We start from the raw sequence: 12,985 nt of genomic DNA, 5'->3' as shown, positions 1-12,985 counted from the left end.
GAGGGTATACACGTCCCATTCTACCAATTGAGAGTTGAGTGATACACATACATAGTGAGATTCAATTGTTTAAAATTCAAGGTTGATTTTGCTTTAAGTTGTGTTTAATTGGTGAACTTTGTGTTTACTTGTTGGAGATTTGAGAGTTCTAACTTTCTATGTTTTTCTGATACCTCTATGATCCAAATTTCTGCCCATTCGTGTTTAATGAGATTATTCTTCCCATTATTCGAGGACGAACAATGATTTAAGTTTGGGGGAGTTGATAAACACTCATTTTGCATTGTTTTTAGGAGTGTTTAAGTGTTCAAAGTGCTAGAATTATGCTTGATTGTGATATCAATTGGTTTAAGTTTCATATTCTTTTGTGATATTGCATTTAGGTATGGTTTTGGTTGTTTTGCTCTAGATTTGAGTGTTTTGAAAGCTACATATGGATGTTGAAGATCAAAATATCAAGTTACAAGTGTTTCGGATGCGAAAATCGAGGAAACGAGCTTGAAGAGCTCGAAAAAAGGAAGAAACAGAGCAGCCGATCGTCGGCTGGCGGTCGAAGAAATTTTAAGCATCATTCGGCGAGCAATCGGCGACCGCCGCACAGCCCGCCGAGAAATCGGCGTGGCCAGCGATCGGGCGGCGCCCGCCGTGTGCCCGCCGCCGTATGAAGAAAGTTAGTGAAGAAGGCGGCGACCGCTGCCTGCCTGCCGCGGGGTCGTCGTTCGTCCGTGTTTTTATGTTTTTGCGTATTTTTCAAGTTCTTTTCGAGTTCAAATTCTATAGTTTACCCTGGTGCTATATATAGGTCTTCTTTTTACCTATTCAGGGTTCCCAGACTTAATTTTTCAGTTTTATACCTCTAGAATTTTATTGCTTTCCTGTTTTCAAGGCTTGGATCAAGATTGAAGATTCAAGCCGCTACAATCGTTCTTATTTAGTTTTTATATAATTCGGTTCTTCCAATTGTGTTCTTTTTAATTATGTTTATGTTTTATTTCATTATGTCTGGCTAGTTTCGTTTAGCTAATTCTAGGGTTTGTAAATAGTTGATTGAATTTATGTGATTTATTTGTTAATACATTTGTGTCTTCCATTTTCTGATTCATTAGCAGGCTGGATGAATAGGTTAGTCAGGGAATGCAACTTTTAGTTGAAACTTCGCAAGCGCCGCCAAAGCGCGGACGGGGTTGTCCCCCAAATGGTATGGAACGTGCAGACGGGGTCGTGCAACATGCTTCGTCTCTCGTGCCCGAAGATAGCATAAAATGTCGCCTTAGGAAATGGGTGGAGGCGGGTCATAAGCTGAGGGATTATGTGGTTTCTCATAGCAACAACGACAAATTCTGTGCTATGAATTATATTGTCAACAAACATTGGGCAGATGAAGTGGATTTGGATGACATCTACAACACTTCTAATGTTTTTTATTGATAGACGTCTTTGTGGATAGGTATCTCTTTTCACATTTTTTGAAGTGCTATATTTTTCTTGTTTTTTTTAGTATGTGTTGTGGTACTCTTGGCGGTGCCAGACATCTTTGTTGCTTATTGCATTAAAGGGGAGCTCTTTTTTTAGGCTCGGACCCTTAGTCTACTCTCTTGTGCTTTCAAGGGCTTTTGGTTACTTTTTTCTTTTTTATATATAAAAACTCAATTTAATAATAAATAAATAATCAATAATTTAATTTTTATTTAATTATTTAAATTAATAAATAAAATATTAATTAAGTCAATTAATAAATAATATGCCAAGTGTGTGTATAAATAATTCAATTGTGCACACATTTGCACGATTGATTTTGTTCAACCGTACAGAAACCTAATCAATTCTGTATGTATTTTAATCAACTGTGTATATAGTAAATGTTTAATTTATAATAAATAAAGAAATAAGTTAATTAATAAGAAACTAATGTCGGGAACTTTATTGAAATATCATAATCCTTGTTTTGATGATACCAAAATCCATAGGACCTTATTGTAATACACTAGAACCTTTTGAACTCAAGTGTTAGAGTTCGTTTCTAGTTTAGTTAGCAGTTCTGAAGACTGGATACTGAAGGACGAAGGATTGAAGACTGAAGACTGAAGATACCAACTGAAGTATCAGTTGAAGAATCAGTTCGGAACTGATTACTTAATGTGTGTCATGTGGATTCAGCGGACTGATACTAAAGTCAAGTATCAGTTAAACATTCTTCCTCGGACTGAACCTCCAACGTTCAAAGGAAGCCACGTACTCAAAAAGTACAGCCGCATTAAATGCAGAGATCTCAGGATCATCCCTTTCTGCAGAGGTCATTCCTATTTGGTGGTTACTTTATTAGAGACGTCACATCTCCTGCTTTTCAACATAGCCGTTCTCACCAAACAAGGAACCTCGAAGATTGAAGCCTCAGCCCAAATTCGAAAAGCTCTCCAACAGAAGAAATCTTGAAGACGTTCTCCGCCAACGGATCTATTCAAGACCTCTCCTATAAATAGCGCTCGAGGATCACTTCAATCTTCACCGATTCAACAACATAAGCTGAAACTCTGCCAAAATAGTTTCTCAGCCAAAAGCTTAACCTCCCCAAAGCTTGAATCGAAGAAGAGAATTCCAAAGCCAAAAATCAGTCACTGCTGATTACACACATTCTCTTAGACCTTAGGCAAACCTCTGTTCACCCAGAAGCCTAGGTCAAACTAGCTCCAAAGAACTTGTTCTTTGAAGTTTAGTTGGCAGGATTTCAAACCTCCCTTCGAGATAGAATCGAGTGTTTGAGTGAAAAGGAGTTCAGGAAGGTACTCTGACTCCGTGAGATCCTAGTGCAAGGTCGTGCTAGGAGTGAGAAATCCAACGCGAGTGAAGTGTTGGTACTGAAGAGTGGAATCTTCAGTGGTACGGTTGTGTGCACCCGACAAGCACACGGTTCGGTTTGCAGTGCACCAGTTAAGCACTTGCGGAGTGGATTGTTGGTCTGATCAACCGACCGTGGATGTAGAAAGTGTTTTCCGAACCACGTAAAAGTCTCTGTGTTATTTACAGCTTTCAGTTTTACATTCTTACTTGTGTTCTTACTTTTGATAAACTGAATTATGATTAACTGCAAAGAGAAACCTAAGACTAACAACGTGCTCAACCGAGGCTATTACGAAATAAAGTTATTTCCGCTGCGTATGTTATCAGTCTGACTGATCTATCCTCTGATAGTCAGGAAGACTTGTAACATCTCTGTTTTAGCAAACTCGACTGAAGCCTTAGCGTGCATCAGTTAAGTTCCAGTGACTTAACTGATAACTCCTTACTGAAGAGTATTTCAGTATCAGTCGTCAACCCTGTTTGGTCAAAACTCCTTTCTGTTAACATGTGTCTTGTTTTCTTGTAAAGTTTCGTTTTGATCTTTATCTTGAGATCCCTCTGTTTTAGAGGAGAAAAATAGCCCATATGTGTATTCCCCCCCCCCAATACACCTATTCGAGACCCTCCGGACCTAACAACTAATTAATAATAAATAAGTACTTATTCACTGTGTCGACGATGAAGTGCAGTCTGTTGGTAAGACGCTTCTCTTCTAACCAATAGGTCGGGGGTTCGAGTCACCTAGAAGGCTAGAGTGTGAGTGTGTTTTTTATTTCTTTGGGTGTAACAAATTTTAAAAAAATATATTTATTGACTGAGTCATTGTGAAACACAACTGTGCAGTTAGGAACATAATGGAGCTCAATTGTGCACAATAGAGTCAAGGGATTTTTTAGGACAATAACTTATGTTGATTTGGAAATTAGAACAAAAACTTTCGGACTTATAAAAATAGGACACTAATTTTTTTAGAGTACAATAGGACACTAATTAATAAGCGTCGTAAAAATAGGACATTTTCTCGGCCAATAATTGATCGAAAAATGTCATGCGGATGCAACACTTATTAATTAGTGTCCTATTTTAGTCTAAAAAAAATTAGTGTCCTATTTTTACAAGTTCAAAAGTTATTGTCCTAATTTCCAAATCAATCTAAGTTATTGTCCTAAAAAACCTCGAACTCTGCACAATATGTACGCGTTTGATTTTGTTCAACTATGCACAAACTCAAACAACCGTGTATATATTGTGCACAGTTGTTTTTGTTCACTATGTCGCTGTGGAACACAACTGTGTAGTTAAGAATACATTAATAGCTCTCAACTGTGTCCTCCCAACCACACATTTGTTTTATATTTTTCATACTTGTAGTCTTACATGTGAAAAAACTAAAGTTTATCATTATAAAACAACAAATCATGATGTTGATCTTAAGAACATAACTGTGTACTGCATGCATTTGTGTACAGCTCACCAATTTATTTATTTTTATTTTTTTTATATACAATTTAGATATTTTCTATGAATTTAGCATACACACTTAGAAAATCGCCATTTTTTTCCTAATATTCGTGGGTTTTTCAAAAATCCTAGAAAGAAAAGAGAAAAGAAAAAATGTGTTTTCATCACTTTTTGATGTTTTCCTTCCCCAATCTTTCTTACATTAGCATTCATTGTCTATTAAAATCATTGTACCTGAATCAGAGAGAAGAATATCAAACCGGTGAATGAACTAAAAAAACAATGAAGAACCGAGAGAGAGATAGAAAGTGAGGTTATTTTAGAGAAAGGGAAGAGTGAGGGAAAAGAGAAGTTGCTATTTCACTTTGATTCTTAAGGGTATTTTAGTCTTTTTATAAGATTTTAACTACTCCCTCCGTCCCATTAAAGTTTGCCACATTTCCTTTTTGGTTGTCCCACTATTGTTGGCCACTTTCCTAAAATAGAACTATTTACTAGTTAATTAAACTTAATTAGTTAATTTAATTAAGTTTTCTAATTAAACCTAAATCCTTAAACACACGCACAGACACACACAAACGTACACACAAACATCGCTGAAGTCTTCTTCTCTCTTATCTCTTCTTTTCCTTCGCCCTCCCCATTCTCTCTTCTTCTCCGGCGGACAACGGCAGCGCCGGCCGCCGCCTCGCCCCCTCTCACTCGCCTATGTTCTCTCCCTTTCTCTCTCGTTATAGATCTCATGATCTCTCTCTCCCCCCCTCTCATCGTCGCATCCTTGGGCGATTTGGGGGTTCGAAGCTCGCCGCCCAAATGCATGAGGTCGTGCACTGATTTGGGGGCTAGGGCTCGCCTGTGCGCTGATTTGGGTGAGGTTGTCGCATCTTGTGCGCCGATTTGGGGACTAGGGCTCGCCTGTGCGTCGATTTGGGCGAGGGGCAGGCGCAAACGCCGGCGCCGGCGTCGCTGTCGTCGTCGCCCAGATGTGGGGGCCTAGGGCTCCAATTGCCAGCGTCTTGGTTGTCTGCCGGCGGTGGTGAGGCCGCCGGTCATCTCCCTCAACCTCCCTCTTCTTCTCTCTGAAACAAAATGAACACAGCCATTATGGTTTGAATTGATTTTTTGGGTTTTCGCTGAAAATTGGATTGAGAAAATTGAGGAAAATTGGATTGGTTTTCTGGTTTTTGATTTTTGGCTATGTGAACAAGGGGTTTTTGGTTTTTGGGACGACCGTCCGGCGCCGGCGCCGCCGTCACCGTTGCTGGCAGCTAGAAGGTGCAGTGAGAAGTAGTATGTGGACCATATCTAATTAACTCTTTAATTTTATTGGACCACACTTAATTAATACATAACAATTTCCTTCTTAATCTCCGTGCCGAAAAGAATATGGGCAACTTTAATGGGACAGAGGGAGTACTTATCTTTTTATCTTTGTGCATGGCTATATAAATCAAACTATATGAAATTGGTTACTATTGTCCATTGAGACTAAATTATAATGCCTTCAAAATGAATTTTGAAGTTTGATTTCTAACTAGAGTATGCAACTACAAACTCCCTCGACCCCAATACAAATCGAGCAATTTCAATTTAGGTTCCCAAATGCAGATAAATTCATTTTAAGGTAATTTAACATAAGTAAAATACTTAGTGGCCGGTCAAATAAAAGCTACTATAAATTACTTGAGGTGGTTGATAAAATTTCAATCTAATATAAACATATTGAAGAATTTCAATATACAAATAATTAGCTGTGCGGAAATTCATTCCAACAATACAAACCTCTACAGCTAAATCATTAAAGCTGAAGAAAAGTTTGGGAATTTTGGTGGTAGACCACTTTCTCATGCCATCCCCATCACAAAAGAGTGAAAACTACACAACAAACTCTCTCTCTCTCTCTAGGTTCACATGCAGTCCTTTCATCACACTCTACTACGAGCAAAGACAAGAGACTTCCCTCTTTCTAGTCTCTACCCATTAAAAAAAATCGAATAATTAAGTGGCCCTCAAAAAAAAAAATCAAAAAAGTCCCTCTGTCGCTCTCTCTCTCAAGGTTCACATGCACTCCTTCCATTACACTTCACTATGAGCAAAGACAAATCATCATTCCATTTAACCTCTCTCTCTCTCTCTCTCTCTCTCTCTCTCTCTCTCTCTCTCTCTGATATTTACTTGGCTCTCCAGAATCCCCACAGGATACGAAATCATGGCCGTTGGATTCCTTAAAGCCTCATCCCTTTAATTTGTTGTTTTCTTCCCAGTGAATAAATTCTCCCATCCCCACAATGTAACAACTAACAACACATATCTACTTTATTTCTGTGTTGCACATATGCATATTCCATCCTCTTGTTTTTTGCTCCATTAATGGCGGCAATCGACCACCACGAAGCCAACGGTGAAAATGGGATTGTCGGCAGGCGAGATATTGAAGCCGCCATGGCAAAAGCCGTGGAGCTCAGGGCTCTTCATGCTTCAATGTTGCACTCTGCTTCCCCTCTCTCCCGCCATGCCACCTACTTTTCTGCCCAAGATTATCCAGTTTTTACCCCAGTAAGCTTTCCACTTTTTTCACTCATTCAATATGTGATGGCTTCAAGATTCTACTGCCTCAGCATTTTAAGGGGCGTTTAGTAAAGATACTTTTTAATCTGTGTTTACTTTTTATGATTGATGATATATATGGTTGAGTATTTTTATTTTTATTATTATTTTTTTTTTTCAAATAAGACATAAATCAGGTTAAATTAGTTCAAATAATAGTAGTTAATTATTAAGGGATTTCGAGTATTCCAAAGTTCCAATTTATCTTAATAAATAACGACTTAACTTATATTATTTTTATATATTAAAAATAAACGCCCCTAGAGGCCCTAGATATATAAAGATATTATAGGCTATTTATATTGTTTATTCAAATGTATTGAAACTTTGGAATACTATAAACCCTTGATTATTTCTACAATATGAATTAATCACCATAGTCAGCTCTTGATTTTTTTTTTTAATCATATATGATCACCATAGAATAGAGTGTACAGTGTCGAGATTTGGAAGCTAATTACTTGCTAGTTGTGTTGATTATATTCTGACGTGTTAAGACATCGAGATTCCGAAATTTTCATATTTAATTATTTGTTGTAAAGATAGTGAGCTGAAGCTTGTTGCTTCAAAGTTGTAAAATACAACACTATTCTAGCTGCCCTTCATAGCTAAGCAAGGCGGCTAAATTAATAAACCCATGCTTGTAGATAAAGGTTTCTATGTTAAACTCTGCTTCTACTAAATTATTGAAAATGTTGTCAGATGTAGCCTGGCTTTTACTACTTTCTCATTTCTTCATTTGGCGTATTCTTCAGCTGTTTGTGTCCAGATCTGCACACAACTTGCATATATGCTAATTTTCCTCAAAATCTCGATCAAGAAAAGAAATTAATATAAAAAATATACAAAATAATAATATCATATTAATTTCAATTACTATTGTAAGTCCTATTGTAGCTCACTAGCAATCTTTATGAATAATCCTAAAGACGAAACATGAATGATACGCACATCACATATGTAACAGTTTTTCTGACGGATTATAGCAATCATGTATAACTGTTTTTTTTTTAAACTGTTACTTATAGATGATACATGCACATACATAATAATTTAAAATAAAATGCTAATTATGTGCAATGTTTTTTTTTTTTTTTTTTTTTTTGAGAAAGCTTATGTGCAGAGTGGTACTTATGTGCGTTCTAGTAATATTGTCTTATCGCATTGATACCACCACATGAACCAGAACCAATATAAATATATTTTTGCAAATAAAGTTATGTGTACGATGTCATCTATAATGTCTGTTTTCTAAGAGTGTTTTGTTTTTACATGATGATTTTATACGTTAATTAAAAATTTATTCTTCAATTACACAAATTTTCAATCATTTTGATTTTCAACATATTATCCGATGAATTAATAGTATCATTTTAATGCCACTATGACTAGTTGAAGTGATGCAAGACATTCAAATATGTACTTTAGTATATCGATCATTTAATCGAACTATGTTCAACATTAATTTAGTGCAATTGACAAATTTTATACCTATTATGAAAGAGCCTTATTTTACAAAATTTGATTTGCCTATTATATCTCTTATATATACTTAATTTATGGTCAATTGTGTAATTTAATACATTATACACGTAATAAAAATTTAATAAATGTTACTCCCTCCGTCCCACCGAAAATAGTGCACTTCTTTTGGGCACTGGATTTAAAAAGAATAAGATTGTAGTGTAAAGGTGTGTAAATGTGTGTGGGGCCACATTGTTTGTAGTTTAAAATTATTATCAAAAAAGGAAATGCACCACTTTCGATGGGACAGCCCAAAAAGGAATACGCACCACTTTCGGTGGGATGGAGGAAGTACTATAAAATGAAATAAAATACTCCCTCCATTCTCATAAAATGTATCAAATTTATCATTTTCGTCCGTTCTCATAAAATGTATTCAATCTATTTTTGATAATTTTTTTACTCACAATAAAGTGAGACTCTTACTCCACTCAAACACATTCAACTACTTTATTAAAACTCGTGTCATTTAAAAATGAATACTTTTTAAAATGACGGAGGAGGTATAAATTTACGCTCATAAAGTATTTATTAAAATAATTTATTTTTACATGTGAATGCACGTCATCTCCGTTGTTGTACGTGTAAATTAGAATAATTGAAAGTTCATGTATTTGGAGATACAATTTATAATTCAAGCACAAGATCAAAATTTGATGAAAAGTTACGTATTTATAGGCTCGATTAACCGGTATAAATACTAATAATCTTGAACTTGAGCATTGCTTATTGGAAAACTTTTAACAGAGTTACGAGGAGGAACCATTGACAGGGTATCGGCAAGCTCTGCCGGAAAATCCTCAAAACTGGAAGGATTACAATTTGGATGCCAGAAACCACAGTCAAACCATGCCATCAGATTACAGAAGTGCAAATGCTTCTTCAAGGAAAGGGTATAGAGATGGAGCAGACGACGAAAACTCCGTGGTAGGTTCTTGTTCCAACAACATTGGTGGTGTACCAGATTACTCCAAATCGAGGAGGACTAGTTTAGGAGACATGGAATCGGTGTCATCTTGCAAGCCGGCAGCTGCCGACGATGCGATGAAGAGCAGCAGGAAGTCCAACATGGTGGTGCCATTGACGGACTCGCACTCCTCGCTCCACTCGAACCCGAGGCACAAAGGGCTGAGCCTGTCGTGGCTCTTTCCGAAGCTAAAGAAGAAGGGAAACTCATCGCCGGCCGAGGAGGTATCCCAAATGCTCAGCGACTTGGGAGTGCTGACCATGGATGCATTGAGGAAGGAGCTGACCGAGGCACACCAGAGCAGAGACGCGGCCCTGCTTGAGGCCGCCGAGATGAAGAAATCGCTCAGGGAACTCGCCCAGAAGCTCCACTACCTGGAGGCCTACTGCGAGGACATGAAGAAGGCCTTGAGACAAGCTGTGCAGGTTTCTTTTCTTTTTTTTCCCATAATACTTAATATTCAGGGGGTCAATTAAACATAAATTTAAAGAGTCGTGACTAAAAGTTTAGAAAGAAATAAAATAAATTACTTCCTCCGTCCCGCTTCAAATGACCCAAAAGAATTAAGCACGGAGATTAAGAATTGTGTTATAAAGATGTAAATTGGTGGTGGGACAATTCAAATGTAGTGTTGAATGTCTAATTTTATTTCTAAATTTGAGTTGGGTCATTTGAAGTAGAACAACCCAAAATAAAAATTTGGTCACAATGTTAATAATGTTTAATTATGTCACAATGTTAAAAAAAATTATACACGATCACATTATAATATTTCTCTTCTATTTATTTATATTTTTAAAATCCTATGTAATATCTTAATTTATTAGCAATATAAATCTTTTACAATCAACTCTCAAGAGGTGCTAAGAACTTATGTAATAAAAAAACACAAGAAATTGTTCTCAATTAAATCCATTTGAACTATTGATCCATTGTGGCTCCTCCACTGATTCCCTATTTATCTTTGGTGGCGACTCCAAGTCCAATTAAATTAACTAAACTTCATTGTCGAGCAGGTGAAGGCCTCTTTGGCTGCTGAGAAATCTGTAAGCCTTCCAAAGAGAGGGAATGCAAACACAGAGAGCTCAATGCCTGTGAGTGAAGAAGCAATGGTGGAGGGCTTCTTGCAGATGGTGTCGGAAGCGAGGCTCTCCGTGAAGCAGTTCTGCAAGACCCTCGTAGCGCAGATTGAAGAAACGGATCACACTCTGCTCGACAATCTCAACTCGCTGCTCCAACCTCACAACCTCTCCCTCGACACAAAACACTCCAAAGCAGTTCTCCATCATTTGGAGGCCATCATCAACGCTTCACTCTACCAGGACTTCGAGAACTGCGTGTTCCAGAAAAACGGGACACCCAAGCTGCTCGACCGCCACAACGAATGCCAAGCACGCTTCCACCTATTCGTTGCGCTGAGGAACCTGAGCTGGAACGAGGTTCTGAGGAAAGGGACCAAGTATTACAGCGATGAGTTCAGCAGGTTCTGTGATCAGAAGATGAGCGGCATCATCGTGGCTCTCGGGTGGACGAGGCCGTGGCCGGAGCAGCTCCTCCAGGCGTTCTTCGTCGCGGCCAAGTGCATCTGGCTGCTCCATCTGCTCGCTTTCTCCTTCAGCCCACCGTTGGGTATTCTGAGAGTCGAGGAAGGAAAGGCGTTCGAGCCGCGTTTCATGGAGGATGTCTTTGCGAGCAGGCAGAGGGCGCCGGGGCCGACCAGGGTCCAGATAATGGTCATGCCTGGATTCTATATGCATCATCAAGTGCTTAGATGTAAGGTTCTTTGTACATATAAACCACTTGTCTAATTTCTAAGTTGCTTGTGTGTATTATTGTCACAGTAATTTCTTCAAATAAGTTTTTCACACTGATTGATTAAACTTGGTTCAGATCCTATTCATGGATTAGACCAAATTAAACTAGCATAGACCACAAACACTCAAGGTCGACCGCGCGATGGGGGATTTATCCAACTTATTCAATATTCAATTAATTTCTCTTTTTTTTCACATTATAAATATTCTTCTCGATTTTTTTTTAACCACTCGAAGGGTGAGGGGTTGGGCAGACCCCCAACTTGCAAATAAATATCCACCAGTATCTCATACATAGTATTGTCCAAAAGTAACAGTACCCAAAGGAGATAACAGAGGAAAAGACGAGAGACATGCTAGAAATAACCAAAGAATTAGCCAAACAAAGGCTCCACCCAGAAGGCAAAGCAAACAACATCAAAACAGAAGCAAGCCACAACGGACTACCTATCATCATGGAAACATAATTAGAAATTAGGATAATCAAGTTGGTCTATCCTAATAAGAGCAAGAAAATGCCTAGGAGCAGAGTAGATAACACCTGAGCTTGATGCCCTTAACGCCCCATAAAATCAGCAAGCCGGTTTCCCTCCCGATGAATGTGAGTAAAACGGACCTGCTGGTGTAGAATGAGTTGCCAAATCGAGGCAACAGTATGGCGGATACTATCAAGACAATGACGCCTCGCAGACATGAGCAACACAACCGCTGCAGCATCTACCTCAACCCAGATATGATCAGAATAAGTGACAGCCAATCTCAAATCCTCGAGCAAGGCAAATAACTCACGGAGAGACAGTATAAGGGGAGCAAAAAGCAATAAGGAGAGCCCCCGTGTGATCACGAACCACTCTTCCACCGGCACCTTGCTGCATCTCGGAATCATTAGAACCATTAGTGCTCAGCTTCACCCACGGAGAATGTGGAGGGATCCAACGCACCATAGTGGATCGAAGGGTCCTCCTCGCAGGAGAAGCTGGAGGCATGAAATCAACCAGTGGAGCGCATCATCGCCAGTGAATGTCAGTGAGAGTCACCACCACAACAAGAAGACGAAGATGATGAGAAACCTGCCAAATCACGTGAGAGGCACGTAACGGAACAGCTCTATGCTTACGGTTATTCTGTTCCGTCCAAAGGAACCACATAATCAAACAAGGAATCAGAAAGGAAATATGCCACTTGTCCTCCCTGGGAAAGACACGCCGCCAGTGACCTAATCTACGTGCAATATCGGTGCTCATGTGAGAAGGTGTGTGCACAGAAGGAAACTAAGAGTCAAAATGGGCCAACATAATCCAAGCAGTCTCACTCCACAGGAACACATGCAAACAAGACTCAGACTAAGGAGACACACAACAGAGACACATGGAAGCAAATGAGATGCCTCGCGACTGGAGACGACAATCGACGGGCAAACGATCAAAAAGCAGACGCCACAGAAACACAGACATGGTGGGAGTAAGACAATCACTCCAAATATTCTTCTGATTTAACCATATCTATTTTGAAAGATTAGCAGAGTCCAAAGTGTATACATTGCATATATTAATCCATGAACTCTTGCATTAATAAATTGGTAAAATTAAATAATTATAATAAATTTCACAATATATAATAATTTGTTAGAATTAATATTTTTTAACTCTATTTTTGAATTTCTCCAAGTTTTGTCTTCTTTATTTATTTATTAATTGTGGATAATAGTTTGCTTTTAATCATCAAGATTATCGACTGAAAGATAAAAGAAAACAACCCAGACTTAGTCAATGCT

At 38.3% G+C, this 12,985-nt stretch overlaps 1 protein-coding gene across 2 annotated transcripts; it reads left to right on the top strand.

The window, feature by feature from the left end:
- Positions 1-6,170: 6,170 nt before the first annotated feature.
- Positions 6,171-11,274, top strand: LOC131013922 (IRK-interacting protein-like). 2 transcript variants are annotated; one of them, XM_057941846.1, is made up of 3 exons: positions 6,171-6,855; positions 9,178-9,822; positions 10,414-11,274. In XM_057941846.1, exons 1-3 carry the CDS (start codon positions 6,670-6,672, stop codon positions 11,203-11,205), a joined length of 1,623 nt encoding a protein of 540 aa, XP_057797829.1. In that variant the 5' UTR covers positions 6,171-6,669; the 3' UTR covers positions 11,206-11,274. The 2 variants fall into 2 exon arrangements, with proteins under 2 accessions (XP_057797829.1, XP_057797830.1); XM_057941847.1 differs by having other exon boundaries at positions 6,717-6,855; positions 9,203-9,822.
- Positions 11,275-12,985: the final 1,711 nt, after the last annotated feature.

This window comes from Salvia miltiorrhiza, chromosome 3, assembly GCF_028751815.1.
Source record: "Salvia miltiorrhiza cultivar Shanhuang (shh) chromosome 3, IMPLAD_Smil_shh, whole genome shotgun sequence".
Taxonomy (NCBI): Eukaryota; Viridiplantae; Streptophyta; class Magnoliopsida; order Lamiales; family Lamiaceae; genus Salvia; species Salvia miltiorrhiza.
Note: the sequence above shows the minus strand (reverse complement) of the source record. Positions and strands in the feature narration are given on the sequence as shown.